The sequence below is a fragment of the Mesoplodon densirostris genome, chromosome 16 (genome assembly GCF_025265405.1).
Source record: "Mesoplodon densirostris isolate mMesDen1 chromosome 16, mMesDen1 primary haplotype, whole genome shotgun sequence".
In the NCBI taxonomy this organism is placed as follows: domain Eukaryota; kingdom Metazoa; phylum Chordata; class Mammalia; order Artiodactyla; family Ziphiidae; genus Mesoplodon; species Mesoplodon densirostris.
The window spans coordinates 85,547,425-85,566,070 of NC_082676.1; the positions used below are offsets into that span (position 1 = coordinate 85,547,425).

Here is an 18,646-nt window from a genome sequence, read left to right on the forward strand (position 1 = left end):
ATGACCAGCCTGGGAAGGAAGGGCTGGTCCAGGAGGGGAGGCCAATTATTTTCGTTAGTTGATAAGCACAGAACAAGGGTGACAGCTGGGGTGAGCAGGGAGGGGCAGGAACGTGACAGAAAACCCCAGCCTCCAGCAGGGGGAAGCGCCAGGCTGCTTTCCCCAGGGAAATGGGATTGTCTGGAAGCATCCACAGGACCAGAGTCCACAGGCGCCCCCTGCCCACAGGGGACAGATCCGCGGTGTCCCCTTTGAAACGGGGAAGGACGGCCAGGGGCGCAGAGACCAAGGGGGCCCTGAGTGCTGGTCAGTCCTCCAGCCCCCGTGCACCCCTGGGGATGGCCGCACTTGAACCTCTTCAGGCAGATAATGATCTGGCTTGTGTTCAGAGGGTGATTCATATGCTCGAGGAAAAACTCCAAAAGAGCGGTGGAATGGTTGTGACAGGTAAATATTACACGCATAAAGATAAACATGTATGAAACCATGAGTGGGTGATTACATAAATACATAGGGAATGAGCTACCTCCCATATGCAAAGACACGGAGTTAAAGAAGCAACTCTTTCATAATTTCTTACATTGATCTAAGAGACTCTAATTCTCCACTTAAGACCTCTGTTAACCCGGTATTTTCTGATCACACTTTTACGAAGGGCACGGGCTGGGCATCTGGAGGACGGTAATGACGGGGCACCCATGGTCCCTGCCCCGTAAGGCTGGTAACAGATACGGCCACAGCTGCACGGTCCATTAGAAGAGGTTTAATGGTTATCCTTTTAATACTGCTTTACTTTTTTCTTTCTACTTGTGTCAACAAACCACTCAAATGATCACTTTTGCTGCAATCTTAAAATTAGCAGTAGTTTTGGCAAAGCAGGTTCCTTCTGTCAACACAGCCAGTGCTGGTACAGTTCACTCAATGTGCTCAGAAGCCTAACGCCCCTCCCCACAGGGGCAGAGACAGGAAACCGGCCACTCTTGGGCCACATCTGTTCTGTGGCTGTGAGGCTCTGGCCTGCCCTGTGTTTCAAAATATGTTGATTTCATTCCCAATTTTTAAAAATTGTGAGAATGTGTGTAAAAAGCTGGATTTTAAAATTTCTTTGAAACGGGAAAACCTGGCAATTCTAAACAACATACTAGCATGGTAACAACTGGCTTATAATTATATCAACCGCATTATTACTAATTAAAAATTGTTATACTTAATAATGCATGCCCCTGGTGAAAACTTAAGAGTGAAAGGATTTACAATGAATAAGCACACCTTGCCCTCAACCCATAATATTCCCCTCCATTCTTCTGCCAAAATGCGACCCCTGATAGCGGTTTCTTGCATGCGCGCGTCACGGCCGGACTGCAGAGCCTGTCCGCTGAGGCTGCCCACAGGCGCCTGTTCTCACTGGTCGGCCGCCGTCTCCACCAGTCCCTAGAGTCTCGCTGCTGGCCTGAGTCTCTCGATTACTGTTGGGCTCCTACAGACATTTGAGTTTGCGACCTGAGCAAAACAGACACTTGACTCTCTATAAGGACAGTCTAAAAATGGCCAACCACTGGCTACTTGCCTGAGGATGTACCCACGCAGCACCCCGTTGTGCTCTGTTTCCGGGGGCGGCTGCCACTGGACCATGATGGACTGATTGGTGCGCCCACTGGCCACTATATTTTTCGGGGGAGCACTGGGTGGCTCTTCAGGGAGCATCAACCTAAAGAAAAGAAGTCAGGGAGGGGAAGAGAGGTCAGCCCCAGGAGCGAAGGGTCCTCATTTGTATTCTCTATCTTGCTGAATCTTGAGCCTAAGTATTTACTCAAATCGAGCAATGAATAAAGCAAAACGCACAGCTGATCAAACTGAAAGGATGTGCATGAAATAGTTACAAAAAATCAACATAATAGAAAATCAGTTCAGCAAGCAACAAGACAGACGTGGGAGGTGACCTTATTGACGTGGGAGGTGACCTTATTCTGTTTGAAGGGCCCGTGGTACCTCCGCTCTTTGAAGGATCACAGGTGTGAGTGGGGCAGCTCACAGGCCGCAGTCCGAGGCTCCTTCCCCATTGTTTCCTTCGGCTCTTTCAATATGTCTCATATCAAACTCCCACATTTTGAAAAAGGTCATTTAGATCTCTCAACTCTTCTACAGCACAAGCCCATTAAGAGCTCAGGTTGGCTTGGGAGGGCACATTGAAACAGGATGAAGCCCTTTCCCCACGTCACATCTGAACAGGCTTGAAAGCAGCCGCCTGGCCTGGGGAGGTGGGGTTGGTGCGGGGGACAGCACCAGGACCACCAGGGAAACGCCAGAGCTCACGTGGCTTCCTGCCAATGCCTGCTCAGTGTTTACCTGTCAAGACAGTGGCACCAGCTCCCACCTTGCTGGCGGCCAGGTACACAAAGGGCATGGAAACACCGCAAGCTCTTAATCTCATGCATACAGAGGGCGGTGCGGTTGGGAATGATTTATGTTGGCACAGCCAGAGCACCACAGAAGCCTAAGAAACTCCCCCTGGCAATTAAGGACCCCCTGGCTGGGCCGGCGAGCCACTGTGCTTCCTCTCTGCTTCCCCCAATGTGACTAAGGGGTGGTGGCGGATGGCCTAACTCGATGCTTCCATGGCTCCCCGTGCCTCTCCAAGGGGTGCGTGTCACACACCTGCTCGTCTCTGCGCTGTACTGGCCCTTGCCCACTTGGTTCACGGCGCACACCCTGAATTGATAGGTACGAGCCGGGGTCAGGCCACGCACGGTGACGCCTCTCATCTCGGGGCCAACGTGTGACAGATGCACTTTCCACGGAGAGTCTGAAAGAGCGAGCAAAACAAGGTCAAGCCTCTCCAAGCACATGTCTGAGTGACGATAAGTGAATGCAAGGTGCGTTCCCATAGATCAACTCATTTGCTGACCAGGCAGGTGGCGTGGATGGCTCCACGGAACAGGTGGGCAAACCGAGGCTCGTGGTCCCGTGGGGAGCAACCAGCGAGCCCGGCTTGGAACTCGGGGTTCCCACACCGGGTCCAGCGTGCCTCCTGCTAACCCCGTGCTGCTGTCAACAAGTAAAGGGATTTTCTGGTTCAACCTGCATGTGGCAGTTTAAATGGAACCCAATATCCCTCATTCCTGTGTTCAATATGTAACGGGAAGAAGGCCTCTGTCAACTCACATGGCAGATTGCAGATTTGTCTCCCAGAAAAGGATGCTGCACATGTCACCAAATGATAAATAAAACCTACAGTCATTAACATTTTAATAAAAGAGGAAATGAGCATGATAAAGACAGATGGGCTGTGCATTCTGCAACCCATCTGCGTGGCAACTCATTACACTGCCACACCCCTGAGCGGCTCTGGCTGGAGAGACAGGGAATGAAATTCACAGTGAGTTTAGAATATCTTTGCTCCCAGCTTTGCGGCAGGCGTGGAAGAGTGACTCTGTCAGCCAAGCGGGCTCTTGCCTGCAAGGCTTCAGAAGGTTCTGTCGGCTCCTACACTTTAGTGGGACTTTCTCTATAGAGTTTAAACAGGCTTTTTGGCCCAGTCATTCCGTGCAGGGATGCCCTGGGATGAACAAGTGCCCTCTGTCAGTTCCACTCAGAATTGCTGTGACCCTGGACTACATTTTCAAGTTATCAGTGAAGCGAAACGTAGGTGCTGGGGACTGACCCGTAGGAAATCAAGCTGCCTTTCTTATTTCTTGGAAGTGGTGCTAAGCATTTGAACATATAACAGCCAAAAGGCAATGCAACCCAAGTGTCCATCGATAGGTGAATGGACAAACAGAATGTGGTCCATCCATACAACAAAATATTATTCAGCCTTGAAAAGAAAAGAAATTCTGACACCTGCTCCAACATGGATGAACCCTGAGGACATGATGCTGAGTGAAATAAGCCAGTCCTCGAAGGACAGATAATGTAATATAATTCCACTTAAATGAGACACCTAGGGAACAGATGTATATGTATAACTGATTCACTTTGTTATAAAGCAGAAACTAATAAAAAAAAAACCCCAAAAAACAAAAAAACAAAAAAAACACAATCATATACTAAAAAAAAAAAAAAAAAAAAAAAGAGACACCTGGAATACACCGGGGGCTGGTTGGGGGGGACTGGAGTTAGTGTTGAATGGGGGCAGAGTTTCAGTTTTGCGAGATGAAAAGACTTCTGCAGATGACGGTGGTGATGGCTGCACAACGGCGTGATTGTACTTAACCCTACCGAACTGTACGCGCCAAAGCGGGTGAGATGGAAAATTTCATGCTATGTGTATTTTACCACAATTAAAAAGTTTAAATGCTGGGAATTGCACATAACACAAGGGGGATAACACATGACTCCTGAGACCGATGAGTATGAAACAAGGGAAGGGCGCCGATGCATCTGGCGTAGGCCCGGCTCCGGCAGAGACTCTGCCGGGCGTTCCTGTTTTCACCCCAGGCCCCCTCTCCGCCCTGCCCACCCTGCCTGTGCCCTGGAGGGCCTGCCTGGCAGGGAGGGCTCTCCCCTACTCACTGGAGGTTGCCCCAGACTGTCTGCATTCTTCTCCCCAAGGTCCCTGCTCTTCTCACAGCGCAGCCCTGCACAATCTCTCCCCCCGGCTCTGGGCTCCCCTCGCCCCTGTGACCACGGGTGATCCCGGCTCTGCCGCTCCCCCTCGTGAACTCCCCCTCGATTATTCTAAGTCAGGAGTGCTGCCTGCTCCTGCGGGGGCCCTGCCACACGCACTGAAGAGAACACGTCTTCCATCCCTCTCTTCCTGCAGATTACAGGGTCTGTAAGCGCACACTGCTCACCTGCTCAGTCAGGTACAGAGTGAACCGTGGCAATTTCAGAAAGAGGCAAAGTCAGGAGGACAGTGGTCGAGCCCGTGGACTGAAATGTTTAATCGCACAGGAAAGGGGCAGAGAAGCGCCCCGGACGCCTCCTTCCCACCCAAACTCAGCCCCACGCGATTCCCTGACTCTCAGCCATTTGTTCACGCAGAGTGTAAACAGCTCCTGAAAGTGTAGCCTGAGTAGTAGGAGCTGCTGCCCAGTTCGATTCGACAACAGGGCCTATTAATCTGCTCTAGACCCTGGGGCTCTGCTCAGTTCTCTGGTTGTATCTATAGGATTTTTTACTTATTCTTTTTCCTCTCCTACTAGAAGATAAAAGATCTGGCAGGAAGAGAGATTAAACTGAAAACTAATACAAATGAACCCAATCCATGTCATGGGCACTCTGATTTGTACTTAAAAAAAAAAAAAAAAAAAAAAAAAGTGGTTTAGGAAGGTTTTGCTCACTAACAGGCTTTGGAATTGCAGACTTGCTGAGAAGTGTTAAAATTTAAATAGCGAGTCTGTTCCTGACAGTCAACAGGCAAAATCCCTTTAAAAGATTCTTCTCCCAGTCCTCACAAAAGAGTATTACAAGATGCTTGTTTTAGGGCTGGACTGTAGAAGGATCTTTTGATAAAGGAACCCATCCCATAAAAGTTTCAATAGCTTTTTTGCACCCCTTCGGGGATGCCCCTTGCTCTTCTAATCTAGAAGTCTAAAGGAATTTTAGTCTTCCCCGGCCAGGCTATTAAACAAACCTCTGCTCCACAGACGGGCATCACTAATCTTTCTCTTGGTTTAGGCGCCCAGAAACCACGAGGCGTTAATCACCCCTCCACTCTGTCTGTTGGTTAAAAAGCTGGTGGCTTTCAATCTTCCCAAATGTACTGGAAGCTTTTTTCGATTAAAAAAAAAAAGAGCATCACCATTTTCTCAATTAAAGGTACTTGAGGAAGGAAAATGCTTTCCAAAGAAAATTTTCTTAATTGCCAAAAGAACCATTATTATTATTAATACCTAACATTTGTGCAGCTGTTTGAAGTCTGGAAGTGCTTTCACATCTGTAACCACACGAGTCCTCTTGGGAAGGAGGTATTATCTCTCCTCTTAACAGACGGAGAAATCAAGACTCAGGAAGTTTAAGTAACTTCTCCCAAGCCTTACGGGCTGTCACTGCCTAGGCTCCTGGATGGTCCAGCATCACTGAGAAAAGAGCAGCCGGGCCTCCAGTGTTGCCCTGTGAGACGAGGTACGGGATACCCAGAAGCACCCGGGAAGTGCCGACACTCACGCACACCCCAAGGAAGCACACAAAACCAAAAGCTGAATGTGTCTGGGCGATAAAGGAGATGCAGAAACCAATGAAGTGACACCAGGAGGAAGCGGATAGCCAAATCCTGGACTTGGGACATTCAACAAGCAAGTGCCCTGGCCTGTACCCCAGGCGAGAGCCGGGAGGAAGGCAGGCGGGGGCTAAAAGCAGGGAAAGTCGGTTAAGAGACGAGAGAGACAAAACCACCAACACAACAGATGAACCTTGTTTGGACCCTGATTCAAGCAAATCAACTGTGAAAAGACTTTTAAAAAAAACGATGAGGGACACTTAAATGTGGACTGAGTATAAGATGATATTAAAGATTCCATTAATTTTGTTAGGTACAATGTCCTCTTTTGAGCTATTTACTGAATTACTTAAGGATGAAATGACAAAATCTCTGGGATTTCTTTTAAAATACTTTAGCAAAAAAGGTAGGGAACTGATGAAACAAATGTGGTAAAATATTAATGGTTTTTGAAACCAAATACAAGAATACTCTGTACCTTTGTGCGTATTTAGTACTTTTCCTAACAAAAAGTTTTTAGAAAGTGACTATTTTGTCACTACATTGCCAGCAGTGCATATTATAACTGTCTTAAATTGTACATTTGATAGATGAAAATATATGATTTCACTGCTGCTGTACCTTGTATTTTTTTACGTGGATGAGAATGAACATTCTTTCATTAAAATAACTTCCCCCAGGTTACAGAGTGAGTTAAGTGGAAAATTAAGATGCAAATTAATTTTTCTAATTGTAATTCTACTGCTGATTTGGCTACAACTGTCTGCATATTGTGTCTCCTGAAATATAAACATCATAAGTATTGTAATAATAATGGCTCCCCATTTAAATAGCCACCCACGAGATAAGCTCCATTCGAATGCATTTAATTCACTGTTGGATCCTCAGCACCTAGAAGACTGCGTGACCCACCATAGGAACTGGATTCCTCCCTGTTCTAGGGAAGCACCTGCTGTTCCCCAGGCACTGGCGATGCCTCCATCGGGGCGCATCCAACCTCCACAGTTACCCGTGGCAGGTACAAGTTTCCCCATTCACACCCGAGAAACGGAGGCACAGACTATGGCCTGATCTTTCCACCTTGTGGAAACTCCCGGATAAGCCCAATGTTGTTCTTTTGACTTCTTGTAGCTGCTTAGCATTAAAGCAAGGAAGCCGAGGGCTCGGTCACAGAGATGATTCAGAAGAGGAGCTATTCTCTTGGACCGTCGCCTTCGAGGGTCCAGCAAGGTCACACTCATCACTCTCCTTTCCCGCCCCAGCCTGGCTGTGTAGACGTTGAATGCAAGTGCTCTGGGTTTCTGAGGCTGAGAGTGCACACTCAGGACAGGGGCCACAGAGAATGCGACCCTAGGCACAAACTCAGTTACAGTCCCCGATGTTTACAAAGCCTGCCTGACCCACATCAACAGCAGCAAGCTGAGAACAGGCACCTGGTGGGATGGGACGTGAGGAGAGGGCGCTTCGCCTCAGTGGGCTCCCTCCCCCAAAGCCCAAACTCCAGTCTAACCACGAGAGAACGCTCTGACAAACCCCAATGGAGTGGCAGAATGCCTGACCTGCCTTCTCGAGCTGTCACCGTCATCAAAACCAGGGTAAGTCTGAGAAACTGCCCGGCCAAGAGCAGCCCAAGGAGACACGGCCCCTCAATGTGACGTGGTGCTGGATGGGATCCTGGGACAGAAAAAGGCATCTGCAAAACGTTGAGGAAACCCGAGTAAAGCATGGCCTTCAGGGAATAACCATATGCCAATATTAGTTCACTGATTGTGACAAATGTCCCCCACAAAGGCAAGATGTTAATAAGAGGGGCAACTGAGCATGGGGTCCAGGGAGCCCTCTATCTCCACAATTATCCTGTAAACCAAAAAGTGTTCTAAATAAAATGTTTACCGAGGGGGGAAAAGCCAGTCAGTTAATGGCTCGGCAGGGCCAGGAGGAGGGGGGCAGGTGTGGGGCCTGCACTGCAGAGCCCGGGTGTCCGGCACGAGGAGAGGTCAGGGCTGGTGTATGAGGACACCAGCAGGCACGGCGCTCACCAGCTGCACGCGGAAAGCCCGGATTTAAGCCACTGGGATTCTTCTGGGGTCGGAGCTCTGGGGGGTGGGCTGTCCTAGACGTGGCTCACAGGAACCTTTCGTGTTTGGGGACCTGCTGCCTTTGGGTGGAGTGAAAACAAGGGGCCGGGCCCTCCACGGGCTGCAAACAGTGGTCACCCAATGCCCTCATGGTGGACCCCGTGGCCCCTCCAGAGGGACCTTGAGCTCTTGGCCCCCATCTGCACTGGCCCTGCCCAAGGTCCCAGCAGGGGTACTTTCAGCTTTGAATGGTTTTTCTTAACCAAAGCTCCAAAATTACATAAGCTATAAAACCTGGGTCTATCCTGAGAACTGTACATCCATAGAGTAATACAAAAAGGTAAATTTTATTTTTATACATATACACACATATATATGTATGTATCTCATGAAAAAAGTAATATAAGTTCATTAACAAAAATTTTCTTTGGAAAATAAAGAGTAGGAGAAAAATATGAAACAAAACAAGTACAGGGGGCTTTCCTGGTGGTGCAGTGGTTGAGAGTCTGCCTGCCGATGCAGGGGACATGGGTTCGTGCCCTGGTCCAGGAGGATCCCACATGCCGCAGAGCGGCTGGGCCCATGAGCCATGGGTGCTGAGCCTGTGCGTCCGGAGCCTGTGCCCCGCAACGGGAGAGGCCACAACAGTGAGAGGCCCGCGTACTGCAAAACACAAAACAAAAAAACCCCCAAAAAACAAGTACAGGTCAATATTACAGTTGTTGTCTAAACCATTCTCATGATTTTTCAAGTGCTTTGTGTAATTATTTTCAAGTTTTTCAGAGACTCTGACCTATACTTCAGTGTTCAGCTGAACGAGTTATTGACATTAGTGTGGCGGGATGAATCACGTTCGCTTGTCTATATTAAAGCACCCTCAGATTATCGTCATCGTATCAACAGAGACACAGTGTCAAAGCCCAGACACACAAATAATCTCAACCTCCACAGAGCGAGGCCGCTCGGGCGGAGGCTGTGGAATGGACCCCACTCCAAGCGGCTCATCTGATCTGGGCGGATGGGAAAAGCCAGAGGCAAGCACACCCAGGGCTATGGAGCAGCCTCTCTTGGTTTCTTCACAGCTCATCTCGACGTTGAAAGAGAAGCCCAGATAATAGCAAGCTCTGAAAGGTTAAATGAGATCCTTCTGCAGGATTCTGGATAAAAAGTTATTAAAAGAATGAAAGGAATATAATTTGTAGGGACACTTGAGAATTGCAAGCTTGAGCTGGCAGAAATAACATTTTTAGAATGGACCGTAATCTTGAGAGAAGACCATGAGGTCTTCCATGATTCTGTCGAGGCATTAAACATACCTAAAACGAGCGAATCGAAACACAATTTTGAAAGGATGTTGTGACCCAGAGCTACTCATGGAATCGCGGGGGATAAGTATGAGGTCACAGGAGGGCCAGGCCACTCCCCTAAGGATGGATGGGGTGAGAGACTCAGACTAGTCAGACATCGTCACTGGACCAGGAGAAAGAGCGGGAGAAGTGGATGGGTACTTTCTGCCTAAGACAAAAGCCCAAAGAGCACAGGCTAAAATAGTTGCACATCTTTCACTTGGGGAAGGCTTTCTCTGCTGTATCTGTCTTTAGAGAAGCAATAAAAGTCTGTGGGGTCAGAGTTACAATGTACCAAGTTTTGCCTTAGGAGTTAAGAACAAAAGAGTTGAGCATTTAAGGAACTAAATGAATTCTCTGCTAAGAACTATGGCCAGAGTGATGCCAAGAATAGGCTTTGAGACCTTCGGCTGTTCACATCCAAGGGACTGGGCCTCCTGAGCTGTTGGTAAGACACCAAATGTGCCCCAGGCGTGGGCTCACGGGGCGACACAGTACTGGGAAGAGTGTGGTCTCTGAACTGGAGAAGCCGTTTGCATCAGAGACACTGGCCACAGAGGTTGGACATGGGCAGTGGACAAATGCAGAAGCGGAGGGCAACTGGGGCAGGAGACAAGTCTTGGTGGCAGGGAGCCCCACACGGTGGGCTGGGGACAGGTCCGATCTCGGCTGGCCGGCGACCTTGTGGAAGCAGCTGAGCCGGCCTCGGGGAAGACACGCGGCTGGGCCACCCTGCTCTGCACCGGGCGTCCCCGCGCAGGAAGCCGCGTCCCTCTGGGGGACGGGCTTGGGAAGGCAAGGACCCACAGGGGCCGTGTGGCCCCTCGGCTGCCCTGCCCACCTCCTCATCTTGCCCGGGGGCAGGGAGCCAAGGGGCCAGGACCCCAACCCCCACCCCGCCTCAGCCCCTCTCTGGGCCTACGACACAGCAACGCGACAGGGAACGACTGTGACACGCGCTGTCTTCCTGGATGGATTTTAAAATGGGAGCAAGTGCTTTTAATGTGAGGCTCAACATGCAAAAACCCACAGAAAAGTGCGCGAAGACGGAAACCACTTCTCACACTCCAAGGCTTTTAGCAAGTACCCGTGTGAGATGTGTGTCACAGACGGATGAAAACGATCTGAAGTGTACAGAACAAAGTCTCTGTGCCACTCAGGCAAGCAAAGCAGCGCAGAGCCCAGCGTCAGCTCTGGAGCCGCTAACAGTGAGGCGGGAGAGGGTGTCCCATGCTCACGGGAAGGGGCTGGCGGGCAGGCGGCAGGACAGCAAGCAGAGCCACACGGTCTCGCCATGAAGGGGCGTCTCCTCACCTCCCCGAGGACGCCCGGGGGCGCAGCCGTCGGGGTCTCCAAGAACCTTCTCCAAAAGCCAGTCATGGGCCAGCAGGTGACACAAGAAGCCCTGCTCGAGAAAGGTATCGGCACCAGAATGTTCCACGCTCCAGGAAAGACAAACTGCCCTGGGCCGTCACTACCTGAACCCCCAAACACCATCTCAGACTCAGCAAGCGCCCGGACCACAACCTTGCAGGGCGCTTCCCGTTCCCGCGCCCGGCTTCCCGGCCATCCTCGGCCCCCTCTTCCCGGAAATTCACTCACCAGTTCAGAATAAGGGCCCTTCCCGCCCCAGGCCCTGGGCCCCTGCCCTCTGCCGCCAGGACGAGAGCTGCCGGCACAGCACCGCCGGCCCAGCTCCGCGGGGCAAGCTGCCAGGCTCTGCTTCCACGCGGGGCTGCTCAGTGGCCCTGCATGGCCCTCTGCGGCTCGCCCCTCAGCCTGGCATCATTCTGTCCTGCGTGAGTGTGTATGTGTGTGTGTGTGTGTGTGTGTGTGTGTAGAGACAGAAAGAGAGATCTCCTGCTGTTAAAGACCTTCTAAAGTGAAATATGCATGAAACTGGATGATGAAATGAAAATTAAACAAATCCAAAATCACTAAGGAGAAGAAGCCAGAGAGATGTTCTAACACCTGGGGGACTTAGGAAGCTCAGCTAAGCACTCGGTTTAGCTTTGGGTTCCCTGTTGACTAAGGGAACAAAGCAACACTCTGGATGTGGGGTTTCAAAAGGGAGGGAGACGCAAGAGGGAAGGGATATGGGAACAGAGGTATATGTATAACTGATTCACTTTGTTATAAAGCAGAAACTAATAAAAAATAAAATAAAAAAAAAGGAAGCCGCTAAGTCGCCCGGGAGAACCAGCAGCCTCTTGACAGCAGTGCTGCCTGCTGTGTGGACTCCTCCACGTGTCAGAGGCAGCGAAGGTGCAGAGGGTGTAGGAACGCCCTTCCAACCTGACAGTTCTCGCACAGCTTTGGAAAAGACGAAGAAAGGTGTTAACTTACGGAAGACAGTGTTTCTTTCCAAGTTAAGGAAAAAGACATTGATTTCAAGTCTGAGGCTCGGGAACCTCATATTGATGACCAGGTCCCTCAGAGTCAGCTCGGAAACCCGTCCAGAGGCAGGACCTTGGGAGTTCATGGCAGAGCTGCGAGCCTACAGGGGATTCATATAGCGGATTCTCCTGCATAAATTGTAGGGTATTGCTAAATGGAATTAAAAAAAAAAACAAACTTGCTTAGAAAGAAGAAACATCCCTACATACATTTTAAAAAACCCTAAGAACCAGAAATGGGAGGAACGTATTACAGGATGAGAAACGGCTGTTTCAAATCAGTATCGCGTTCATTTATATGAAGTTCAAATGGAAGTCGGAAGAGTGCTTGCCTTTGAAGGAGGAAGACTGGAAAGGGACACAGGGAACTTTCTGAAATGTTGAAAATGTTTTGTATCTTGTTTAAGGTATGAGCTGTGTGCTGTATATGTATTTGTCAAAACTCAATAAACAACAAAAATATCAATATCATACATAACAGTAAAATCCTCATAGACATCCCACTGAGATCAGATAAACAACGACTATGCCAATTACCTTTACTTTTTAAAATTATTCTAACTGACCCAGTAAGATATAAAAGCAAAAGGAGGGCTTCCCTGGTGGGGCAGTGGTTAAGAATCTGACTGCCAATGTAGGGGACACGGGTTCAAGCCCTGGTCCAGGAAGATCCCACATGCCATGAAGCAACAAAGCCTGTGCGCCACAACTACTGAGCCTGTGCTCTAGAACCCACGAGCCACAACTACTGAGCCCACACACCACAACTACTGAAGCCCTCACGACTAGAGCCCGTGCTCCGCAACAAGAGAAGCCACCGCAATGAGAAGCCCTCACACTGCAACGAAAAGTAGCCCCCTCTTGCTGCAACTAGAGAAAGCCCACGCACAGCAACGAAGACCCAACACAGCCCAAAAAAGTACATAAATAAGAGGATTAACATAAATAATTTAAAAAAAACAAAAGCAAAAGGAAACAAAACATTTTTACTATTTGGAGAAGATATGATTGTCTACCTTGAAAACTAAAAGGATCAACTGAAAAATATTTAAAATAATAATAAACAAATACCTAAACATCAATAGCTTTCCTATGTTTCAACAATGAATAACTCTTTAGAAGATGAAATGGAAAGAAAGTCCTATTTACAGTAGCAATAAGACAAAATCTTAGGGCAACTGTAACAAATAAAGTATAGAACCTATGGGTATAAACCTGCAAACTTCACTAAGCAATATAAAAAAATAGCTGAAGAAATGGAGAAGCATATTATTTTTCTGGATGGGAAGACAGAATCACCAAGAAGTCAGTTCTCATAAAACTTATCATAGGTTTAACATGATTAAAAAGTCAATGTGATGATTTTCAAAATTTGACAAAATAATTCCAATTTTTTTCTGGAAGACTAAACAGGTGACGAGAACTAACAAAAATTCTGCAAAGATGAGGGGAATGCTTTATCAGTTATTAAACATATTTTGGGACTAAAGCAATCAAAATATTATAGAACTGGCAGATAATCAGGTGATGAATCAATGGGTCCAAACAAACTCCACAGACTTTTACATAAACAGGTCCCCTTAATATACGAAAAAGGCACTTCATAAATAAATGGATTATTTGATAAGTCATGCTGAAAAAAATGGGGTCATTTGGAAGAAATAAAAGGTCACATGTCAGATTACTTACATCTAAATTCCAGATGAATTAAAGAGTTAAATGTATTAAACCTTAAAGCTTTACAAACAAGATGAAAACTTATAAAAATATATGTTATGCTTGATAGTGTTGAAATATCCAAACATAAAAGTGATGAAAGAAATCATAAAGGAAAACATCAGTAGATTTACTACATAATAAACCCTTCTGTATGTCAAAAAGTAATGCACAAAAATTAAGGGTAAAAAAACAAATTGAAAAAATTCTTGCCACAAATGACAGGAAAATCCCTAAGGCCTTGATAGAAAAATAGGGAAAAGGAAACTGACAGATGATAGCAGGGGAAGCACGAAAAGCAACCAACTTGGAAAATGTGTTCAGCACGACCAGAAATCAAAGAATGAAAGTGAAATAACTGTAAGACCTGAACTCAAGGCTCAGAGCCGTGAATCTTCTCAATGAAAACACAGGGAAATATCTTTGCAAACTTGGAGTAGGAAAAAATTATTAAAGAGTTTCCTTCCAGATATTTTGCTTAGTTTTGGTTTCCTGCCTGTGCTGATTCTCTAAGGGCCGACTTCGCCTGCTGGGCAAATCAGCACGGCTGCCCTGCATGTGGGGGCAGGAGTCTGGGGACAGCACTTCCCGGAGAGGACAGTTCCCAGAGGAGGTGCTACAAAGGAGCCGGCGGAAGACAGAAGGGCAGGACTGGGGAGCTGAGCAAAGGTGCAGTGGCGCCGTTGGGTGCGCTCAGGGAGCTTCGAGCAGAGCCCTGATGCTGAAGCATGAAAAGCACAGCAATGAGTGGCTGGAGATAAATCTGGAGAGGCAGGCGGGGGTCAGGTGATCAATGGCGCTATTTATGTGCAAATAAGCCTGGAATCTACTCTCTAAGCAATAAGCGTTTCTATACAAGAAGGAATTAGGGCTGGCAATCTGGTTAGAAGGTGGCCTGGGACTAGTCTCAGGGCTGCTAGAAGCACAAGCACGCTTGGGGGAACCCGAGGCTCCCTGCCCAGCCCGGATGCGACGCCTGCTCTGGGGGCCTCTGCAGGGCTTCAAGCGGGGTGTGCGCTCCGCAGACACGCAGGGAACGTGGGGACTCCTGGGCGGAGGGTCTGAGGAGGCCAGATGGGGGGGATTGTACGGCGGGGCAGAGCCAGTCAGGGACAGGGCTGCTGAAATGCGGAGGGGCAGTGGATGAGACAAGACACTTACGAGGTATAACCAACCCAAAGGGACGTAGTGATGTCCTTGAGGGGGGCGGGGAGTGGGGAGGAGACAGGAATGACGTCTCTGTTTCTAACCTGGAAAACTTTGGGGGAGGGTGATGAGGTCTCCTTTGACAGCCTGAGTTTGGTGAACCTGGGGACGTCTAGGTGGGGACGTCTACATGAATCTGAGGTCTGGGTTGGAAGCACATGATGGGGAGCTGCAGCCCGTGGTGGGAGGTGACCCTCGGGGAAGGGATCACTGGGGGAAACGTGGGGAGAGAAGACCAGTGTCCTGAGCAAGGAAAACCAAGGGACACCAACACTGTAAGGGCAGGACTGGAAATGAAGTCGGATGAGTCAGAGAAAATGGTCCAAGAGACAAAAGACTGAGACGTAAGAATGAGGAGGGAGATGGAAGTCAAGCCCAGGGAGCTGAGCTGTAAGTGGAGGTGAAGAGAGCACGGGATGCAGAGAGGTCGGGGAGGAGGGGCCGAAAAGTGCTCGCTGGGTCTGTCCCGTGGAAATGATGTTACGGCTTGGGCAGAGGGGAGCAGATGGCATGAGGGGTGGAGACGATTCTCCTCTGAGGCAGAAGGAGCCAGGAGACAGGGGGAGCGTGAAGACGGAGGGCCGAGGGGTTCAGTGGTGGAGCCAAGTCCTGGAGGATGTGGCCGCAGAGGGACCAAGCGCACGGCGGGCGGGGTGCTTTCCACACACATGCGATCATAGGGATTATGTTTCTTCTTTGTGCTGTAAGTAATTTCTAAATTTTTTATTAATGAGCATATATAATTTTAATAACAAATTACAAAGGTATTTTTAATATTTTAATCAAATTTAAATATTATAAGGTATAAAGCTATGAACACTCATACCTGTTAAAAACTAACAGTAGAACTAAACAAGACGAAATATTCTGAAATTTTCATGTAAGTATGCTTGTTACCTGCAGTGACTTAACAGGAGTCACGTGCTAAGATTTAAATAAATTAATGGGGAAAAGACTTACATTTTCTAAGTGGTCAAAGACCAAGCTTATTCTATTTTAGCAGTAAAATGCCTTAGTTAAACTCATGAAAACAGGGAAGGGCTCGGTTTGAGAATTAGTCTGAGATACAGAGATGGCCTTCCCCAAACGTCATGGAAGTTATCATGGAAGCTTGTGGCACATGCTGCCTTAGATGAGTCTGTGCGTTTCTAACACTATAGGATGCCAATGCACTCGTGTTAAAGGATACATTTTTAAAAAGGGAAAATCATGGTTCTCATCCAAGTATAAAAGGAGCATGTGTCAAAGATTTTAGTTGTCGTTAATTAATGAGGGAACCAGTAAGATGTTACAATGTATCAAAAGAGAATTTGGACAACACACACACATATACCGAAATACCGACAATGAGGAAGGCTAAAATGAATTTACAAATAGATGCAAAACTGACCAATAGCTACAGAGCAATAACTAAGTACTGCAGTAACCACTTATAACCAGGACACAATTCATTTGCATTTCTATGGACAAGAATTATTTGTAGCACTACAAGTTTTCTATAATCTAGAGTTGTAAAAATAGCTCATAAACAATGAAAAGTGCAGGCCCCCAAAGCATCAGGTAACCCTGAAGGCTGCTGGATGAGACACCCAGTGACCTGCTTTTGGGTCCACTTCAGAGTCCATCACAAGTTTTTTCTGGCCATCTCCCCCTTGTGATCATAATAATCTTAAAGAAAGATTATTCTTAATTAGGCTCAACAAATATTTTAGAGAATGGGCCAAATCCTTTTGCTATGCAACAGAGTTTTCAGCCTGTTTACAGGCTCCCTGCTATGGAGACATCAAGAATCCCTGCACTCTCTTAACACAGGGATGCCCCAAGGCTCCTCTGGCCACCACTGGGCCTGACCCCTGCTCTCAGCCCAGCAGGTTTGTACCTCGGGCCAGGCCTTGGGACAATGCTGCCCTCTCCAGCCCCTGGCCTCCCACAGAGACGCCTGGGACCAGAGAACTACCGGCTCCACAGAGAGGAACTACAGGACGCCTGCAGGGGGCCCATACTCTCCATGAAGGGCTTCAGCTCCAGTCCAGCGCACGGACAAGCACTCGGCACAAGCTCCAGAGTCGTGCTCCATAAAAGCTCTAAAGAAGCCCTTTCGTAACGGCTGGCATGTTGTGAGGGCAGGTGTTACAAAGCGCCTGCCTCCGCCACCAAACCCCTCCAGTTTGGTCCCTGCAGGAGCCACGGTTTCCAGGAGAAGGACATCCTACTCAGCCCGCCAGGAGGCGCTGGCCGCAGCGAGCACCCTGAGTAGCTGGATGAGTGGGCTGTCGGATGGAGCTATTTAGAACTGTCCACTTGCTTGCACACCACTGAGTGTAGCCCAAATACCATCTCCATTTTAGTGTACTTGCAGCTAAGCTGTTTTTTCTGACCATAATCAGCCAGCATGTTCAGCTGCTTCAAGGGCACTGGTTCCTAATAAAAATAAAAACCAGATCATTGGCCCAGAAGACAGTGATGGTCTTGCTGTCCGCACATCAGGAAGACCTGCGGCTAATCCACTGATAGCAACACAGAAGTGATTCAGCCAAGGCCGCAGACATGTGTTATACAACTGAAATCAGCATCAGCCAGGAGATAAGCATCTTATCCACTTTAGAGTCTTTGTGTAATAATCCTACTTGGTGCGACCATAACAATAGTGCAGAGTACTCCGGATTCTTCTACACTACTTTTCCTCTGAAGGAGAAGCATCTGGGCGTCAGCCAGCTCCAGGAGGGTCCAGTGGGAGAGCCAGAGGCTGAGGAGGGACTAATGACACCCTCGGTCACTTTCTCAGCATCCTGGCCTGGTTCCCCACATTGGCGTCACCTTGAAAGCCAGCTGTTTCTAAATGCCTCGAGGCTTATGCCCTGGGGCCTTTGCGGACGCTGCCCCTTGTCGCCTGCTGGTCCCGGTCTCCTGGCACGCCTGCCCCTCTGAGGGCGCTGTCCACCTCCCAGCTGGGGCCTCCACATGCCGCCCCCTACTGAACTCGGGACGTACCTCAGTGGGAGCGCCGTACGTGGCAGGATGTGTTGACGTGTCTGACCAGGTCCCTGTTGTCGGTGGGTTGAGACTGACAATTTCAGCTCTGTGCCCCAGCACCCAGCAGAGTGCCTGGTGCAGAGCAGACGCCCAATCAGGACTGGGTGCTGAATGGACAGATGGATGGAAGGATGGATGGATGGATGGATGGACGGATGGATGGATGGACGGATGGATGGATGGAATAAATGATTGCACGTAAGACCTGCTTCTTATTTAGGCAGGATGTCTGACAAAGAACCAGCCGATCATGCAAGTTGTTAAGAAAATAGTTGGTGTGGCATTTTGAAACAATGCCGAGTGCCATAGAGCACTTCCCTTTTGGCAGATGGTCTGTGACTATAACTTGGGTCCATCACTGGGGACTCTGCCAGGGACTGACCCAGTTCATCTGGTGAGTGCCTCTGAAGGGCACAAAGACAGATAAGTAAAACACATTCCTGATCTCAAGGAGGTGACACCCAGCGGGGGTCACCTCTGCCAGGGCCCTGATGGACAGCCTGCTTCTGACAGTTCTCTCCGTACAGATCACTGTCAGGTCCCATTCTGCTTACAGGCCACGTGGCCCTGACACCCTCGGGAAAACCTTAACCGCCCAGGAAAGTTACACCAATAAATACTGCCCGACCCTCCCCTCTTTGATCAGAGCTGTTGAACTAAAACTAAGATGGGTGTTGGCTGATTTCCATTCACACCCTACCCTCTCCTTGA

General features: G+C 48.6%; 1 protein-coding gene across 1 annotated transcript in view; it reads right to left on the reverse strand.

Moving 5' to 3' along the window:
• Positions 1–18,646, reverse strand: part of SDK1 (sidekick cell adhesion molecule 1) — an 831,209-nt gene that overhangs the window by 183,710 nt on the left and 628,853 nt on the right. The window contains exons 15-16 of the mRNA XM_060079272.1: positions 2,656–2,803; positions 1,568–1,708 (exon numbers count right to left, since the gene is read on the reverse strand). Coding sequence (XP_059935255.1) covers positions 1,568–1,708; positions 2,656–2,803 — 289 coding nt within the window. The remainder of the gene's footprint in view (positions 1–1,567; positions 1,709–2,655; positions 2,804–18,646) is intronic.